Below are 21243 nucleotides of genomic sequence, written 5' to 3'. Positions count from 1 at the left end.
TATGAGCAATAAGCAGTGTCTGAAAAGATAATGCTTCATCATGGACTCGATGACAGAGGAACCTTAATACATCTCCCTTCCACTGGCAAAGATGATGCCAGTCTGATGTCACCGTGGGTGCATGAAGTAGGCTGTAGTGCACCATATTGAAACACGAGTAAGAAGAGGGAAGAGATGTGGCCTGAGGTACCGACTTTAGGACCATAGAATTAGTTTCGAGTCCTGGCCTTGGCTAAATATCCTATTAGCCTGGGCAAATCGTTTAATCTCGCCATGCCTAAAACAATTAGTAATGTAACCTGGTCCCAAGTAACGAACTAGAATGCCTTTGGGCCAAATTCACGATATAATAAATAAAATAAAGCTTGGAGAAAGTTTCACACATGTCTCATCTCGGTTGAAGAAGGAAATATGAGCACTCCAAGAACTATTACCGTTCCTGAAAATAGCCTCTACATTCAATATCATCCATTTTAAGATCTTTCAGATAGAAAAAGAATGTTGATGTTTTTTTTACCAAGAAATCATAATCCTTATGAAGGGAAATTGATAAAGAGCTGTAAGCTTTTGTGGGATCAAGGGAGAGGCTTAGATGAAGTGTTGGTGATATGGCGGGTTGCCTGACAATCAATAATCAAAGCCACTGATATCGATGCAGCAGAATGCTTGAGGTAGGACTTCATAGGATTACATTAGAACTCATGATGGTGAAGAGATTTGCTAGAGCTGGAATGATCTTTGTGAAATATTTGGTAGAGGAGCGACTACCTTCAAGCAACACTGTGATGGCCGTGTCTGCTCCTAGAGTCTGCAGAGCTGTGATCAGTTGGAAGGCACTTGGTATCTGGCACTTGCCTCTGCAGTTTTGCCATTTGGAGGTTACAGCCATGAACATAAATGGGGAAATCTACCTTAATAGTAGGTAGGGTTCTAGAAATGGATGGTACCCTTTCTAATTATCCTTACTGACCTTTAACATATGCGATACATCACCTGCTCTGTAAACTCTATAAGTTGAGAATAGGTAGGCAAAACCTTGGTCTTCTTTCTGCCTCTGTCAACATCAAAGGGAAATGACCTATTGACCAAACTGGAAGTTTTGGACCGAGAGCATGGGCCTTAAAAATATAAGGAGGTTGAGTGAGGATAGGCAGTGATAAATTGACAGTCATATTGTTCATTTTTAGAGGTCAGGCCACAACTAAGACAAAAACAGATACTAACAGAGGAATTTGCTACACAGAACCCAGACAAATCCCAGACTCGAAGATTTAAAAATTAAAAGACAATGCATCAAGTACTCATTCAGTATTGGAACAGAAACAATTCCTGACTAGGTGAGGTGCGGGCAAAGGATTTAAGGAATAAAACCACAAAGAAGGTCTTGTGGGAAGCAATACCCTCTCAAATCAATTTTCTCACCATCCTTTTAAAGTCTCTCCAAACGTTCTGAAGAGACAATACAATAAATCAACATCGCTAACAAGGGTGTAACTAACATTACAGCAGCAGGTTCACTGACACTGGAGCCCAGGGATCTTAGGTGCCACTCCAACCACAATTGTGGTTATTATTTATTATTATTAGTATTTCCTAGGCGCAAAACGAATCATCCCCAAGGGGATCTCTCGGCGCCACATTATCAGAAGAGCAGAGAGGAGACAACTGATTAGTGACTAAACAACCAGGTTTTAAGACGTACTTTAAACTGCCCTAAGTTAGGGTAGGCACGAATGTCGTCTGGCAGTTTGTTTCAGTGGGAGGGAGCAAGATACCACCCATTCTGATTTATTAATCCTCATAGGGCACAACAGCCACCGATCACTCAATCTCAGTTGCCGGGAAGAAATATAAGGTTTTAGCTTTTTTTCTGAGGTAAACTGGACCATTCCCCTGTAGTGTTTTAAATACCAGACACAAAAGCTTAAATACTGCTCGTTTCCTAATGGGCAGCCAGTGGAGTAGTCGCAGGAGAGGTTCGGATGGTGATCAAGAGGGCCGATAGAGGGCCAGACGTTTGGCTGTGTTCTGCACAAACGGCAGCCTAGAGAGCAGAACTTCCCTGATCCCTACCAGTAGGGAGTTACTGTAGTCTAGCCTACTTACTTGCAGTGCCTGTATGAGAGACTTTCTTGCTGAAAGAGGAAGCCAAGGAAAAATCTTTGAGCATTCGCATCAGGCTGAAACAGGTGCCTGAGATGCTTTTCACGTGTTCTTCGATGGAGAGTTTGTCATCCACAAGAACACCCAGATTTTCGCCCATTTTTTGGGGATGGTGGTTCACCCAGCTCAGAAGGCCACCAATCAGTAGACCAGAGCTCCTCAGCTTTTCCAAAAAGCAGAATCTCGGTTTTGCTAGTGTACAGCTGTAAAAAATTCACCATCATCCAAGCCGCAGTCTTTAACATACAACTTTTTCTCTGATCCGTGTCAATGGTAACGATATATATTGTGTATCGTTCACCTACGATACAGTGTCAAATCCACAAGATCTATTAATGGAGGCCAGAGAGGACCCCTTTGTCTACAGCCAAAGTCTGAGAAGTAAACGACTCAAGTTGTACTCGCTGTGTTCGGTCAGCAAGGAAGCTTTCAAACCATTTCAGTGCCATTCAGCTGACACCAATCTCTCATAACCTGTGCACCAGGATGCAATGAGAGATGGTGTTGAACGCTACAGACAGGTCGAGAAGAATCAGCATAGTTGGTGTCCCTTCATCACGTAAGCCTGACTGTTAAGGGTCAAGTAAGTCATTCAGTTCAAGATATTCAGGTAACTGTTTATTAAGTAAAGCTTCCTTAACTTTTGAGAACAAAGGAAGAAAAGATATGGGTCTATAATTTTGAAAATCCAGGGGATCGGCCAAGTTTTCTTTTACTATAGGTCCTATTAGAGCCATCTTCCATTTCTGAGGGAAGGAGGCTAAGGCCAAAGCTGAGATGATGAAAGGAGGGTCCAGGTCAAGAGGGGAACCAGATTTTATGTGTGTCAGTAAGGACTGGACTTGCTCCAAAGTGATGCCTTAAAAAAGCTTCCAATGTTGGAGAGATGGAATCATCAAAGTTTCGTGATGCCACGATATGTTCCGCCTGTATGCTAAAAGAGCTACAGATTTTTATCAATCTTTAGCTTAAAATGGTTTGCCAGATCATCACAGAACTTTTGAGTCTGCGAGATGGAATGATTATCAACCCTCGAGTTGGTGAAATCTTTTAGAATTTTAAACAGTACTTTGGAAGAATTTTTAGCTTCAGTAATTCTGGTTCCAATTTGAGATCTTCTAGCAATGTTACATTTTTTCAAATATGTTCTAAGAGCCTTTCTATGCGCTAGTTTGCAAGCCTCCTGTTTTGATTTTCTCCATTTCCTTTCCCATTTCCTTCAAGCAGCTTAACTGGGGTAGGAGGCCCATTTACCGTGCTAGTTTTAGGTAACCTTGGACAGTGAACTCCGCTCCATTTTCACCTCCCAGCTAGATTCTTCCTCGCTCGCGCTCGCCAAGGTCTAGTTGCGAGTGAGTAAAATCAACCTTCTGGTGAGATTTCTCTACTCAGGGGGTCGGATTTCTCAATGCGACTTCTCGCATTGAGAAACCTGTTCACACTGAGCAAGTTTCTGATCGAGTAGAAAATCTACTCAAGCAGCAGGAAGGGAGCTGCGCCCTCTCACGCTGCGCATGGTGCCATTTGCAATGATTTTACAGCGCGGAACAAACACCCGGGGCTCAAAATCACCACAACGGTATGACCCTAACGCACTCTGCCGCTCACGGAAATCCGGCTAGAGCTGCAGAGTTTTTTTGTCACTTCACTCGTTACGCTAAATCCGCCCAGGCCTAATTTTAGGTCTCATTACCCCTTTGCTACTTGAGTGACCCCTAGAACATTAGAACATTTTGTTGTTAGGAATTCTCTCTTAATCCATTTTGTCCAATTCTCTTTGACCAGTTTGTGAATCTATGTCTAAACCGGTTGTCCTCTTACTGTCATATTCATGTAATTTAACATCTTCAAAGCAAAATGTGTGCTTTTGACATCTTATTAGCAAGATGAAGCATTATTTAATTTTCTCCTAGAAAACGCCACACAAATGATGGGTGCAATCAATATATAAAGTATATATATAATATATGAAGTAATAAATAAATACATAAATATATAAATATAAATATATATATATTATGAATATATATATATATATAAATATATATATATTATATATATAATATATATATATATTATATATATAATATATATATATATTATATACATAATATATATATATTATATATATATATATATATATATATATATATATATATATATATATATATATATATATATATATATATATATATATATATATATATATATATATATATATAGATAAAAAATGTTTTCCCCTTGGGCAACTAGTGACCCCTTAATGTCTTTCTAGTTTAGAAGTGTCCCCTTCCTGAACATAGAAATTAGTTACTTCACGACTATGGTGGAATAAATTATCCGACTATGCCCAGAGTGGTAAGGGGGTGTGTTCAAAGTTTGTGAATGCCCACAAATGTATGTTTTCCAAAACTGTGGGACTTGCTTTGCAGGTTCAAGTATAACACAAAGACGGTAAGCCTGCTTCTTGTTGCTTCCAGGGCAGAACGCCATGCCGACGCCATCTTTACCAACACATACAGGAAGTTCCTGGGTCAGATTTCGGCTAGGAAATTTTTACAAACGATTATGGGAAAACGGCTCGGGTACGTCATTGCCTTTACTTATCCACTACAGTTTGACATGTATCTAGTCTGTATTGCCCTTTAAATTACATAGGTAAGGTCATCTAATTGGACATCCTTTCAGTTTGCTCCAAAATAGATTCAACAAAAAGCAGTATCTTACAGCAGAAACATCTTTTACATGGGGAACATAATTTAGCATACCATGCACAACCATTAAATACAATGCAATAATTGGCCTAAAAGAGCAGGATACTAAACTTTGGTAACATTCTTTATGATGGATACATATATTCCAGCTGATTCCATTTGTGACTCTTTCCCAGGCTCCAGATTGGACCTGATGTGTATTTCCTAGCAATGCCTGGTTTTCAGCTTTATTTGGTGCTCCATTTCCTGTCTGGGAAATGTAAGGCTGATCAAGCACGCCCTATATATTGCTGCAAAAAACGTTCTGGATCACAAAGGGAATCTGCAGGAAACAGTATACATTAGGAAAGGCCTTTTTGTTAGGCGAGCTGGAGCTTCCAAATGACAAAGGGCCATAAGTATGAAGCTCAAATGGGTTCACAAACGCCGAAATTCGCAGAATTTCGCCGTTTGCGAAATTATTTTTGCAAAATGGTATGTATGTAGCAAATTTGAGTGCAAAATAAGGAATCGCAAATTTGCGATTCCTTATTTTACGATTGCATTTAAGGAATCGGAAATTTTGCGATTCCTTAAATACAATGTATGAAGCACCCAAGTTGTGCGACTTCTCATTAAGAAATTGCAAATTACCACCAACTACAAGTTGGTGGTAATTTGCGATTTCTGTCACAAAAGCACTTTTTTGCATTTGGGAAGGTGCCATGTGGCGCACATACATGCCCTTAGGGCATGTATGTGCACCATATGCGCACACATGTGAATTTCAGGGGTGCATCAGGGTGTCCTTATGACACCCTTGCAACCTTAAAATTATTCTCAATTTGTGATTCGCAAATTGCGAATCGCAAATTGAGAATAACTTCACATTCATTCCTATGGGCCTCCTGGCCCATAGAATGAATGAAATGAAATTTGATTTGTAGAGCGCATGGCTGCCCGAAAGCGTCCCAGCGCTTGCTTAGGGAACCCGTCCTGGTATTCCCCTGCGAGATAACCCATTACTGGGCATCCCCAAGGTGAAAGCCAGGCATCCCGCTGCGAGGGGCCGTTGTGGAGATTAAGCAAGCTATTGCCCAGAGTTACAGAGTGGGACTCCATGATTGGAATAGGCACCGAGGCGAGAAGTGTCAGGTCCGGGGAAATTTGAGCCCAAGACCCACCGAGGCGGGGAATTGAACCCTGGTCCGGGCCAGACCTCTGCATCAGGGTCCGCCGCTCCAACCACTTGAGCCACACTTCTCCTAGAAAGGAATAGGAAATTATTCCTTAATTGCGATTCGCAATTTGCTAATCGCAATTAAGGAATTTTAAGAAATTGCAAAAAAAGCGAATTTCTACATACATATCATTTTGCAAATCTCAAATAGCGATTTCTAAAAAAATCGCTATTTGAGAATCGCAAATCTAGATGTTAATACATCTGCCTCAAAGTGCTGTGTTTTCTGAGACTCTGAAACATGCTGCACAGAAGCTGGCAAACTCCACACCAGTGATCTATTTTGTTTCTAATATAAAAGTATGAATAGACTTCTTTAATATTTTAATATTCCTCCGCCTCTTGAAGGAGAAGAAGGTGAGTGTAAAATATTCCTTTTCAAGGGGTTTACCTGGTCAGTAACAGGCATAGTCCAAGGGTCTGCTTGAATTAGTGGAAATCACAGCACACTGTTCTACAAGTAAATATTACCTTTAGTGGAGAAGTGTGGTTCAATGGTTAGAGCAGCAGACCCTGATGCAGAGGTCTAGCCCGGGACCCGGGTTCAATTCCCCGCCTCGGCGGGTCTTGGGCTAAAAAATTCCACGGACCTGATAATTCTCGCCTCAGTGCCTATTCCAATCATGGAGTGCAACTCTGGGCAATAGCTTGCTTAATCCCCACAACGCTAAGGATGCCTGGCCTCCACCTTGGAGGTGCCCAGGAGTGAATGCCTCACAGGGAAAGCCAGGATGGGTTCCACAGCGGTATTCGTACAAGCGCCTTGAGACCCTTGCAGGTGAGTAGTGCGCTATACAAGTATCAATTTACATTTACCTTCATTTATTAAGGGTATCATGTAGAAGTGCCATGTTACCATCCTCCTCCCCACTTTACAACATCTCCAATTGTTTAGTTATGGCACGGCTGCAAACATGATAGGCTCCTCTTTTAGCAGGACATGTTTTGACTCATTCCTGTCTTAGACAATATTCCAAGCACACATGGTTGGTACTGTTTCTATCTGGTGATGTTTTGGATGCAGGACGACATGACATTTGATAGTAGCAGGTCATGTTAGTCTTTTACAGCAAGTAAAAGTAAGGAAATCTTTTCCAATCTGTAGACTGAAGTTGCAGTGTTTTGTGAGTAACAAAATGTAGTGTTATCAGTACTTTACACCTCCTTGGATATCCTTGGGTCTCTAATTTACAAAATGAGGTCAACAGGGATACCTGGATGGTGGGCAACCGTGGGGTCTAATACTGTAGCCATCCATCAAGGCAAATTGCTGTGAACTATCCCCTGAAAAACGTACTCAACATTGTCGCGGTATGGGCGTGTTCCTCTCCTGTATGCCATACCCATACATACATATTCACTCACATATTCATTCACTTTAAGTGCACAAAAAGCTACGGATGGAATTCCTCAATTATTAATTTTAACCTCCTCTGTGTTATAGGAACCAGCCAAATGTAAGTCAGTAATTTCATAGGCCCAAAGGTGCGGCTGAGATAAAATCTGTAAGCACTGTCCCCTCTGAATAGGAACCCAGGCACGCGTATACCAGCTCCAGCCTTGTTGAGCCTCATCAGTGAGTGTAGCTAGAGTTCTGTAGTGCCATTTTAATGAAGTTTTGACTCATTCCTAGCTTCTACGATATGCCCACAAAGACATGTGGAGCATTGCTCTATTGGGAGGCATGTTGAATCAGTGATGGGAAGACTTGTGCATTTGCCATGAATTTCCTGTCTTTTGCAGTCATAAATGAGTGAAGATTGTGTGTTTTACCCCTAACTTGAAGATTTCAGTTGGATCCGGGAAACAAATCCACTCTTGTCAAAGATCACAGGAAACCACTGGGGGCCATATAAATATATTTTTTTTACCCAACGCAGCGAGACAACTTGCTGAACAGCTGTGGCTCCTCCGTTTTGGTGGAGGAGTGTCGCCCCACCTCCTGCGAGCGCAGCAGGCACACACATTAAAAAAATGGTAATAAATACCATTTCATTTTGGTCGCAAGCACACACTGTTACAGCGTGAGGGCAGGAGGCAGGGCTCATTCGTGCACTGCTGCACTATTACTGCAGGCCCTGCCAATGCACATGTCAGTTTGGCCAGCTGCCTCCAGCCAGCCAATCTGACATGCGCACTTCAACCTGCACAATCCCAGGGCTGAGAAACAGCCGAGGGATTGCAGCCACACACCCCCATATTCAAAATGAGCACTGGGTTACCCTGCTCCAACCAATCCGGTTGGAATCACGTTCCACAAGAGAAGAAGTCCTTCCCTTTCTTGCTGCCTGCTGGAGTCACCTTCGAGGATAGAGAGACATCGAACGTGGCTCCGTGCAACAAATGTGGTGAGTTTTTTGGGCATCGTGCCTCACCATATTTTAATGTTGGCGGCCGCCACTGTTGCTGAGCTGTGATACGTAAATGGGAGAGTGCAGGCATGCGCCGTATCTATCAAGATATTGGCATTCCTGATGGTATGTTACTGTTACATCGCAACTTTTACATCGGAATGCTGTTACAACGCAACTTTTACAACGCTGGTTCCATTACATCGTATGCCATTACAACGCAGTACATTACATAGCAGATGCTATTACAACGCATGCCATTACATCGTAAGTATTGGTAAGTATATCTTTTTTTTAAAATTTTATTTAATATTATTTAATTAATTTAATTAATTTTAATTATAAATAAATATATTTATTTATGTTATTTAATATTATAAATTAAATATATTAATTTAAGTAATTTTTAAAATAAGTATGAGTATAGGGGTATATGTTTTGGGGTACTGAGGTATATGTTTTGGGGTGTTTGGGTATTTTTATGTTTTAGGGCTGGGTTTGTGTTTTGGGGTACAGGGGTATTTTTAGGTTTTAGGACTGGGTTTGTGTTTTGGGGTACAGGGGTATTTTTAGGTTTTAGGGCTGGGTTTGGGTTTTGGGGTACAGGGGTATTTTTAGGTTTTAGGGCTGGGTTTGGGTTTTGGGGTACAGGGGTATTTTTAGGTTTTAGGGCTGGGTTTGGGTTTTGGGGTACAGGGGTATTTTTAGGTTTTAGGGCTGGGTTTGGGTTTTGGGGTACAGGGGTGTTTTTAGGTTTTAGGGCTGGGTTTGGGTTTTGGGGTACAGGGGTGTTTTTAGGTTTTAGGGCTGGGTTTGGGTTTTGGGGTACAGGGGTATTTTTAGGTTTTAGGGCTGGGTTTGGGTTTTGGGGTACAGGGATATTTTTAGGTTTTAGGGCTGAGTTTGGGTTTTGGGGTACAGGGGTATTTTTAGGTTTTAGGGCTGGGTTTTGGGGTACAGGGGTATTTTTAGGTTTTAGGGCTGGGTTTGGGTTTTGGGGTACAGGGATATTTTTAGGTTTTAGGGCTGGGTTTGGGTTTTGGGGTACAGGGGTATTTTTAGGTTTTAGGGCTGGGCTTGGGTTTTGGGGTACAGGGGAGATTTTAGGTTTTAGGGCTGGGTTTGGGTTTTGGGGTACAGGGGTATTTTTAGGTTTAATGGCTGGGTTTGGGTTTTGGGGTACAGGGGTATTTTTAGGTTTTAGGGCTGGGTTTGGGTTTTGGGGTACAGGGGTATTTTTAGGGTTTATTTTTTAAAGTACGACTTTAATTAAATTAAATTAATTAAATTAATTACATTTAGTTACATTTATTTAATTATATTAATTACAATTTTAAGATTAATTCAATTATAATAATTAAATAAAATAATTAAATTAAAATAATTACAATTATAAAATGTAATAAATTAAATTAATAAAATTATATTAAATTAATTAAATTACATTTATTCCATTTTTAAATTTAATTAAACTAAATTAAATAAATTAAATTATTTACAATTTTAAAATTAATTTCATTATATTTGTTAAATTAAATTATTAAAATTAACTTAATTTCCTTTTTTTTAAAAAGATATACTTACCTATACTTACGATGTAATGGTATGCGTTGTAATAGCATCTGCTATGTAATGTCCTGCGTTGTAATGGCATCCGATGTAATGGAACCTGCGTTGTAAAAGTTGCGATGTTACAGCCTGCGTTGTAAAGTAACGCGTTGTAACATCATAGATCCATTCCTGATATCTTTCGATGCTGGAAAAATTGCTGAACTGGTTAAGAAGGGTCCCCTATATGTGGTATTCTTGGTTGCTATTTAGTTCCATTCCCTCCCCCCTGGGCTATTCCTAGCCAAGTGTGAGGATTATTGTTTGTTTCGGGAAGTGTGTGGTAAGACAAGATAGTAGGTCATTTACAACCATCATTTGATTTTTGTAAAGTCCCAGTGTCAAGAAAAACAAATTAGGAAGGTTTAAGTGTGCACTGTCCCGAGTATCAAAAAGTAGATACTGCTGAGGTTGGAGAAAAGCATTAGCATTTCAGGAAATAAAATGGCAATGCTTAACCCCATGGCTGCTCAGCATATTCCCCTGCTGTGCTGAGAAATCGCTATTCCCATTATATATGACGAGCTGGGCTCGTCATCAGCGTGCGAGGAGGCTACTCCATGACGAGCCCAGCTCGTCATGAGCCTGGAAGGGGTTAATTTATGAACCTTCTAGGCTAGAGAATTTCTGGAAAATTGTCGCAAATATTAGTTATTTCTGAACCAAGTTGTGCACACACGTTGTCACTGCACAACTGGTTTGTTAACAGATTGTAAACCTCAATGCACATATCAACACAACACAGAGATATGGCTCTCTGCTCCCCTCTCCCTTGTGCCGGGCTGATTTTAGCTGCTGTGCACCTCGCCCACACCTTAGTGCCATAGCGCTGGGGTGTGTGTGTGAGTCTAGCATAGGTTTTGTAAAGGGAGGGTACCCGTCTTGTACAAAATACTATGCTTAGATTAGTTTAAAAGCTTTTCCCACTCTGTATGTGTGCTACACAATGCAGCACGCTTGCAACGTCAAACAAGCATTTACAATGCAATGGTCTCTGCATTATTAAAGGTAGAGCTATTGGCATTGCTCATGATTTTTTTATTTTTTAAATCATAAATAAATGGCATTGTCATTTACATTGCCAATAGCTTAATCGCTTGCATATGCGAGACCTATTGCATTAGCACCCACACACAGAGTAAGAAGTAGAGTAGTAGAGTGAGTAGTTGTTAGTGAATAGGATAGAGTTATTAGTAAAGAGAGTATTAGAGAGCGAGTAGTAAAAAGTGAAAGAGTGAGTATTATATAGTGAGAGAGTGAGTAGTAAAGAGTCCTAGAGCCACACACATTTACATGCACAGCCACACCTTTACATATACAAAGTGTATTTTTATTTTTAGTAGTAAAGAGTGAGGAGTATAGTGACTAATTATGAGTGAGTAATGTTGAGTAGTAGAGAGTGTAGCAGAGTGTGTAGTACAGTATTACAGTAAGTACTATACATTAGATGCCATTTAGTATAGTGAGTAGTAGCGAGTAGTTGATATTGAGTATTACAGTGAGTAGAGAGTGTTATGGAGTCGTATAGTAAGTATTCGAGTGAGTATTGATAATATTTGATAGTGAGTATTATAGAGTGACTATTTGAGTGGGTATTTGTTAGTAGTAGAGAGCGTAGTAAAGGGTGTGTAGTAGAGTGTGTAATAGAGCGTTATAGTGAGTACTGTAGAGTATTTATTTATGTACTAAAGTGAGTAGGGAGTATTAGAGTGTTGTTGAGTAAGTACTTTAGTAGTAGAGTGAGTAGTAGTGAGTAGTTGATATTGAGTAGTACAGTGCCTATAGAGTATTAGATATTTGTTGTGTAACTAGTACAGTGAGGAGTGAGAATATTAGAGAGTGAGTAGTAAAGAGAGAGTAGTAGTGTGTAGTAAGTTGTGTGAAGTTGATAGTTTTTGGTAGAGTATTAGAGTGAGTACCTTACAGCATTTTTTCTCATTAGTAAATCTATTAGGTAGTATTAGAGAGTTGTAGAGTAAGTAGTACAGTATTAGAGTGAGTAGTAGAGAGTGATTAGTAGAGAGTATTTGAGAGCGCGTAGTCTAGAGTGTAATATTTAGTATTAAGGAGTGAAAGAGTGAGTAGTAAACAGTCTTAGAGTTACACACATTTACATGCACAACCATACTCTTACATATACAAAGTGTGTTTTTTCTTTTAGTAGTAAAGAGTGAGTAGTATATAGTGACTAATTATGAGTGAGTAATGTTCGGTAGTCGAGAGTGTAACAGAGTGTGTAGTACAGTCTTATAGTAAGTACTATACATTAGATGCTATTTAGTACAGTGCGTAGTAGCGAGTAGTTGATATTGAGTTTTACAGCGAGTAGAGAGTGTTATGGAGTTGTATAGTAAGTATTCGAGATGTAGTGATAATATTTGAGAGTGAGTAGTATAGAGTGAGCATTTGAGTGAGTATTGTGAGTAGTAGAGAGTGTAGTAAAGGGTGTTATAGTAGAGTGTGTAATAGAGTGTTGTAGTGAGTACTGTAGAGTATTTTTGTGTACTAAAGTTAGTAGGGAGTATTAGAGAGTTGTAGAGTACGTATTTTAGTAGTAGAGTGAGTAGTAGCGAGTAGTTGATATTTAGTAGTACAGTGAGTAATGGCAATAGGTGAGCATTAGAGAGTAGTAGAGTATTAGAGGACACAGAGCCACACACACAGAAAGCCACACACACACACACCGAGCCACACACACACACACACAGAGAGTCACACACACACACACAGACCACAGACACACACATAGAGCCACACACACAGAGCCACACACACAGAGCCACACACGCAGAGAGCCAAACACACACAGAGCCCAACACACACAGAGCCCAACACACATAGAGCCCAACACACACAGAGCCACACACACACAGAGCCACACACACACAGAACCCAACACACACGCATAGAGCCCAACACACAAAGACACACAGAGCCCAACACACAAAGACACACGGAGCGCCACACACACACACAGAGCGCCACAAAGACACACACACAGAGTGCCACACACACACACACACAGAGCGCCACACACACACACAGAGCACCACACACACACACAGAGCGCCACACACACACACACATGGCACCACACACACACAGAGTGCCACACACACACAGAGCGCCACACACACACACAGACAGAGCGCCACACACACAGAGTGCCACACACACACAGAGTGCCACACACACACACACAGAGCGCCACACACACACACAGAGCGCCACAAACACACACAGAGTGCCACACTCACACACAGAGCGCCACACACACAGAGCGCCACAGACAGAGCGCTACACACACACAAACACACACAGAGCCCCACACACACACACACAGAGCCAAACAATGGAAACAATGTGATTGAAGAGTGAGGTGGTCCCCTGAAGTCTGTTCTTCAGAGCCCTGGCTGTCATCACCATTCCTGCTTGGGGGTGGTGGGGGGGGGGGGGGGTTGGCGGAGGCTAAAAAACACAACAAATGCACCAGGCCATTAATTGATCTATTCGCTGGGGTTACTCAAAGGCCTCACATACTGCCACTGCCCAGCCCGGGACAAACTGTACACACTCTGCATTTCAGAACAGTCCATCGTTACTCTCCTTTATGTTTAGTAGTGAGCAATGTCTAGAGTGTGAACCATCCGCATGAATGAATGTGTCAAATGTGCAAGATAATTTCATTTTTCCCCAACATCGCCAAACCCCCTCTCTGGATAATGTTCTTCCTAATTGACAAATCCGTTCTCCTAAACCTCCTGATACTATGGGGTCTTTTTCACAACAGTCAACAATTAAAATGGCCTTTTTTTACACCACGTTCAAGTGCGAAGAAGCTGTGAAAATACACCTTCTAGGTTTGGGAATACCCACGCATTTATAAAAATGCAAATGACGTTCACCCACACACGAGATGTGGGGTGTGTTTCTCTCTTTATCTTAAATGTCTGACGGGTGCATCCCCTTTAACCTGGAATAGTCCCACAGACATGCCTTTAAACTAGCGGTGCCACCGCCTGCTACTTAAAGCGGCCTAAAGCAGTTTTCGGCAACACCAAGGCACTGGCGCCCACAGGAGCAGGCCTCTCTCTTCTCCCTCTCGAGGGCTGCACACTCATGAACCCAGCTAGGAGGGGGCTAGTGACTAAACCGAGGGGCCACTGCCAATTAGGAAGACTCGACTGCCCCGCAGCATGAGGTGAAGCGCGCCACTTCCGGTGCGTGTGGCCTGACAGAACTGCGGAAAACCGGCAACCGCGGATACAAAAGTTTACACACTTTAATCCATAGGCACTTCGAGTCTGACTCTTACGTGCTTCCACTAACGGGAATAGCAGACATTGGTGCAGCAGGTGCAGTGGCACAAGCGCCCTGAGGGGGGCTACTGAACCCTTATTATTGCTCCACTTCAGAGTTCAACACTCAGTCAGGAGAAACATTTCCTTCCTGACACTAGGGCCCATGTCACACTGGTTACGCCACTGATTCTCCAACAATTAGCCCTTCCCTGAATCTAATACCCATGTAACAATAACAAATAATGCCATAGTTAACAAACATGATTTAACAGATTCCGCGGTCTCCAAACACATTATCAAAGGGGATCGGTGCTTTTAGAATTAAAGCCACAGCAGCAGTGTTACATTTCACCACAATACTATTAAGTGATTCGCTAGCACTGTTCTATTTGGGCCTTTTAATTGTACCAGCTCGTGACTTTTAAATTAACCGAGTTGTTTCTTTTCGCTTTTTACAATGATTGAGCCTTTTACTTCTAATGGGAGTATTTTATTATTTTGGATATGTGGCTTGTTTTTAACTTTTTGTAATTACTGGTATTTTCATTGTAGGGAATTTAGTACCACTACTTATACTGGTTCTAGCTTCCACTTTAAACAACTATAATTTTCACTTGCTTTATGGCTTCCATTTATATTGCTAGTCAATTTTACATTTTAATAAATTGTGTTTTATAGGAATTTACGTTTGGTTTTCTTTTTACTACATTGCTGCTTAAACTGTGGTTGTTATGTACTTGATCTCCATTCCGAGTTCTGTTTATTTTTCAGCTGGGTTTCAGCATTACAGTACATGAGTGATGCTCTGGAGGTTTCAACTCCTGCTACTGCCTTGTCATGTTAAGTATTGTCATAAGGCTGAAAGGATGGAACTGTGTAGGTTACATAATGTGGTTGTTATGGGAGAGTTCGGATAAAAAAGTGGAGAGGAGCGATTGGCAGGACTCGGGCAAAAGGGAAAACGAACCTATTAAAAGTTTGGTAAATAGGTGTATGTATGCTCTGTGAACTCTTTATCCATCTGGAGCACCTTCTCGGAGATACACTCAAAAGTAAACACACTCACTTACAGATACATTTTTAGAGCTCATCATTTTTCCAGTTTCATGCACAGCTAAGCGTATTTCTTGTTTGCAGGATGGTACTTACAATCCAGCAAGTATACTCGGATAAAGAGATCTGTAAATTAAATACCAAAATTCAAATAAAAGAACGTGGCCCTAGTGAGCTACACAGGCATGGAACAGGGAAGCTCGGCATCTGTGCACTCTAACGTTCCCACTTCTAACACACAGACACTCGCAGAAACACACTTTCACCAAGTCTGTCTGGGCACATACTTAAACTCGATGAGCGCCATGCTCCTGCCCGGATGCACTGACAGACAGACGCTCACTTTCTCTAACGGTCACAAGTCTGACACTCTTTACAGACAGCTAGCCCCCGGGCGCATGGCTCTCCCGAGTGACTCCCACGTTCGTCTGTCTGTTCTGCTGTGCTGAATGCCGGAAGAGTGGCATACATGGAGTTTTGGAATGAAAGAGCAGAGAGTGGAGGGCTCGGAGAGTACAGGAATGTTGCATCATAAGGCATAGGAGATACAGGGAGGGGAGAGTCTCTGTCTGTTGTGCGGCCGGTCAGACTTTTTCCGAGGCGAAGCAGAAATGCCTCGGAGAAAGCATCGTCATTTTGGGATTCGAGGGCGTGGTTTTTGTTCTCTCCTCTTCCCATTGGCTGGAAGGTAAAATTCCTGCCAATGGGAAGAGGAGAGAACGAAAACAAGAAAGAAGAGAAAAAACACGCCCCCGAATCTGGAAAAGACGGGGCTTGAACCGAGTGACACCCCTCTCCTCCAATGGCTGGCCTCCGTTTAGGAAGCCAGCCAATGGAGGAGAAAGGCGGGTTCAAGCCCCCTACTAAGAGACATTAATTCTCGGCTGCGCGAGCACTGCTGCGCAGTGCAACGCTAGTCCGAGACCTAAAAAAGAAAGGAGAACTAAAAACATTTCTCCTGTTGGCGCCTCCTTTGAAGTGGTGTTAACTTCTGGAGCTAAACCCTGTCTACAACTGTTTCTATATAGGGTTTAGCGCCAAAAGGCATGGGTGGTTGCATGGGAATGCCCACGTACCCCCCCCATGTAACGCCTCTCCTTGGAGCTAAGTAACACAACGCAGTGCTTTGCACTACTTTTAGGGTACTTTCCAGACCAAAACAAGTTTTGCACTGGAAAGTAAATTCCCCAATAAGGTTTTGTGCTGGTTAGCCTCACTTTTGTGACGCTAACCCAGTGCAAAATGTTTGAAAATCTACCACTAAACGTATTAAAAATTGCATTATTAAAATGTCATCAATGCCAAATATCTATTTGACAGTATAGGGGAATGATATAGACCTGTATAACGGTCACTGATCCGCCTTTCTGTCCCATCTATTTCCTTTTCCCACATGTCTGGAGCAGACTGGGGATCCAAGGTGAAAACGGGCAGGAGGTCCTGACCAGGCGCCAGCTGGACAGCATTTCGATGGACAGACACTTCCACAAGCAAATGGCCATTAAGAATGTCCTAGCTGCCATTCTGAGTAACCTCAGGTAGAAGAAGAGTTGAATATCCAGTGAGGTGAGAGGTAGATTCATCGCGTGACTGAAAATCTAACACTATGTCTGTTTCCTTCCAACTAGAATCCAAGACATCAACAGTGACCGCGAAGGAGACTACACCCCCAGTTTGTCAGGACTCCTTAATCTTTAAATAAAGGTACGCATAGTACTCAAAAGGCTTCCTATTTTCCGTGCATTTGATGTGTTCATTATTTCAGGCAAAGGACGGCGTGGATGACTGTGAAAATGAAGAATGAACTAGGTTCATTTTTAGGTCTGGCAAGAAAGTTTTATTTTTCGCTTCAACAAATTTGTTGTAAATTAATCACAAAGGGGTCTCCTGGGAAGGGCTCTATACGACAAGTGCTATACAGCAACATTTCTAGCAGATAGGATTCCACACTTTAAGCCTACACTAACCAAAAGATACACACAGTTCTGCGTTTTCAGTCTGTCCGGTCTTCTAGATATAGAAGAAATTGATGCAGCCAGTTGGGCATGACTAAAAGAAATGTATGAAGGCAAAGTTAAACTAATTAACTTTGTAAATGCTTGCTTTTTTTCGTTGTCTTCTGATCAGCCAACTCTGACTAATCACTCATAAGAACTACCATGGAAAGCCAAAGGACAGTGAAAGGACCATTGTGGCAAGTTCTGTGTCTTAATGGCTCAACCTTCCAACTGTATAGACTCCACTGAGTTCACTCTTATAACAGATCCGAGAAACGTTGTTACTCGAAGTCCAAGATGACTGGTGGTTTGAAATCCCAGGCCCACTTTTCTAACAGTCAACAGACCCACCTTTCAAAGGTAGGGAAAGGTCTCCCTGCTTGTCAGGCAGTGAGTAATGTGGTCTCTGCGTCTGTGCCCCTACCTGTGCAAAGGCAACAATTTCCCTCATTTACGTGGGGCTGCACCCTCAGAGTAAATGAGGGAATGCCACCTTTGGATCTCACTGGCGCAAATGTAACACTTGTGCTATCTCTATTATGGATGGGCCTGTGTACGCATCTGCTACCATTTCTGTAATACCAAAGTGTTCCAGAGGCACAAAAAACAGGCATACACACACGCACTGTACCCCAGTGGCACGTTTTATAATAGAGCCCCAAGTGTCTTGCTTGCACTACTCACTCTGTGGGAATCTTGCTTTTTTTGTGGCCTGACTTCACCATCCTTACAGGCTGCAGAAGATATACTGTGCTAATGTTGATAGCACTTACTTTCATGACAGAACTGTAGCATCTTCATTAAGGGGCATATTTAGGAGGGCCTTGCGTCATGCTCCCACCACGACCTAAAGCCCCAAGTCATATTTAAGAACCCAAGCAAATCTACCTTGATTGGCTTTGAATAGCTTCACAAATATGGAGTAATGCAATGCAGCGCAAATCGCGGTGTGGCCTTACTCTGCGTTAGGTAGGTGTTCCATGAGGATGTACGTTGTTACGACGCGTGGTATTACCACGCGGACCGTTACAACGCGTATTTTACAACGCAAGTCTTTACTACGACTTGCGCTGTAGGGGTGCGGACTTAGGAATAATTTAATTTACTATTCCAACACCAGCCCACGTACAGTAGGGAAGGTGTTGGAATAGTAAATCTACTATTCCTTGTCCTTTAGCGCCCTCCAGCGCAAGTCGTGGTTACGACTTGCGTTCTAAAATACGCGTTGTAACGGTACTGCGGGGTAACATCCGCGTCGTAAAGGATGTTCCCCGTTCCATGAGTGTTGCTGTGTGTGTTCCCATGCATCTCCCATGGGTTTTGACGCTTTCGCAGATGTACAAGGACTTTTTTTTTTTTTAAACCTTTATTGATGACAAAGGAAAGGTTAGTACACAGCTTCACACCTACAACCTGCGGGGACAGGCCGGCAGCTATAATGGAAGTAGCCCAGGGTGGGCTCAACATCAGCAAGGCTAGTCAACAGAATTTAGGCACAGCATGCCGCCTACAACCCCGCAGGGCCGGCCGCGATATAAAAAAGGTATAGTCAGATGACATGTGCATTATAATTACAGTAAGGAAGCAATATGTGTACAAGCAGTATACCTTTGAGGTTTCATTTATCATTTTTTTAAACCAACTGCAAAGAACCAAGCAAAACTGCCCCCTCCCATGATATACCACCATACAGTGTATGTGGATTAAAGAACCTTGAGGTGAGGAGCCATAAGGTGGAGACAAGTAGTAGGTGGATCAACCATCAGCAAGGTAAGTGTTGCTCCGCACCCGTTGAATAAGCCTGTATGAACTGGGAGGGGGAGGGCAGAGGGGGGGACGGGGGGAAGGGAGGAGGGGACATTCGAAATCAAATCTGTGAGCAAAATAAAAGTGCTAGGGCCATTGAGGAAGTGATACGCATAACATGCAAGTGAAGTAAGAAAGCAGTCTGGTAGTAGGAGCAAATCCCAGAGCAGCCTAAAGCCGGGAAATAGAAGCTGGCTAGATATGCAGTTAGGACGTCTATTAGTTCATAGAGCATGTGGAAGGCCTAGGTGAGTCGCCATAGGCAATAGTGCGCATACACACCTGTATGTAGGATGATACCCGGGGGGGAGGGGAGGGGGGGAGAGAGAGGAGTGGGGTGAGGGAGAGGGGGTGGGTTTAGAGAATTACAGTGTAATTTCATGCGTCCGAAGAGTCCTCACCCTGCTCACGGTGGAGATAGGCAGTGAGGGGTCCCCAGAGATCTTTGGGACGTGACTTGTGTGGCAAGAGGTCGGCATAGTTGTGAAGGTGTTCTTGCCAAGTAACCATGGTATTGAGCCAAAGCTTAAATGTAGGCGCGCGGCCCCAGCCCCATTTGCATGCCACATGGCGTTTAGCCAATAAGAGGCCCAGTGCAAAAAATTTCCTGTGTGACTTCAGCGCTGGGGCATTATGGCCCAACAGGGCAACCCTGGGGCAGGGATCCACATCCGCCCGACCATGTCAGATAACGCTCTAAAAACTGCATGCCAATATTTTGCCACAGCAGGGCACGTCCATGCCAGGTGAAAGAAGTCGGCTCCCTCGCCCTTACATCTGAGGCATTTGTCGTTATCGCGAAGACCAAGCCGGAATAGTTTAGAAGGAGTAAAGTAGATTCGGTGCAAGAATTTGAAATGAATCAGCCGAAGACTGGCATTACCGGTCACCGCATTAGTGTGAGAGCAGCTTTCCTCCCATTGTTCGTCCGACAGCGGGGTGTCTAGGTCATCGTCCCAGTGGTTGCGGGCTCTGAGCGGAAGGGGCGATGGGGCCGGCTGTACATGTTTGTATAGCATAGACACCACATGTTTTGGGGTGTCCGCTTGTAGGAGCGTGTGTAGGGGGGCCAGGGTGGCCGGCTCGTCTGGGAAGTTAGGAGTAACAGCTTTAACATTCTGACGTAGCCGTACATAAAGGAACGTGTCCATTACGGATGGAGTGTACTCCCCAAAGAATTGCGCCGATGTCCGAAATTGTCCCTGGAGGTATAGATCGCCTCACGTACGCATCGCCAATTTTGTGAGCAATCTACGTCCGATCTCCTCACAGGCTACACGTAGTCTCGGATCATGCGCTAAGGGCATGAGTGGAGAATAGAAAAACCCAACCTCCATGCGGTCTGCCAGGCGCTTCCAAGCCTGAACCGTGAAGTCAACTGTGGTTGGGTCCCGGTCAGTGATACGAGGCGTAGTGTATAAATATCCCGACGGTTGCACGGGCCTCATATACCCATCCTCCACCGCTAAGTGGGCCATGAAGGGGGGAGGGTGAAGCCAGTAAGCGACAAAGTGGCCCTGGTCACAGTCATAATAGCGTTGGAAGTTTGGGACATCAAACCCACCACGATGGTAAGGTAACATGAGCGTCTGCAGGCTAATCCTGGCCTGTTTACCACCCCATATAAGGCGTGATAGTTGGGAATTAAGGGAACGGAAGAAGTGGGACCCCGGACTGTACGGTATGTTGGTGAAGAGGTAGAGCAGCTTGGGAAGGACAACCATCTTGAGGGAAATTCGCCCCGCCATTGAAAGTGGAAGATGGATCCACCTAGTAATGGTATCGGTCAGTTTATCTAGGACAGTGCCATAGTTAGCCCTGATGAGGGCCTCCCAGTTTCGTGAGACAATGATGCCGAGGTATTTTAGTTCCTCTGTTTCCCATATCAGGGGATAGTCCAGGGGAAAGTGGACAGTCTTATCTGTTAAGGGGAATAGAGCAGACTTTGACCAATTGATCTGTATTCCCGATATGGCTCCAAATTTAGTAATTTCGCGCAGAATGGGATTGAGATTCTCTTGCGGTTTGTGT

The 21243-nt window shown here is 43.0% G+C and overlaps 1 protein-coding gene across 2 annotated transcripts in view; it reads left to right on the top strand.

The window, feature by feature from the left end:
- GHRH (growth hormone releasing hormone) overlaps positions 1-17107 on the top strand; it is a 98069-nt gene extending 80962 nt beyond the window's left edge. The window contains exons 3-5 of one of the 2 annotated variants that reach the window (XM_086928978.1): positions 4644-4748; positions 16816-16947; positions 17038-17107. In XM_086928978.1, coding sequence (XP_086785104.1) covers positions 4644-4748; positions 16816-16947; positions 17038-17107 — 307 coding nt within the window. Of the gene's footprint in view, positions 1-4643; positions 4749-16812; positions 16948-17037 lie in introns of both variants that reach the window. The other variant, XM_086928977.1, reaches the window with a different exon arrangement.
- Positions 17108-21243: the final 4136 nt, after the last annotated feature.

Source organism: Lissotriton vulgaris, chromosome 7, assembly GCF_964263255.1.
Source record: "Lissotriton vulgaris chromosome 7, aLisVul1.2, whole genome shotgun sequence".
NCBI lineage: Eukaryota > Metazoa > Chordata > Amphibia > Caudata > Salamandridae > Lissotriton > Lissotriton vulgaris.
This window is presented reverse-complemented; position numbering and strand designations above follow the sequence as displayed.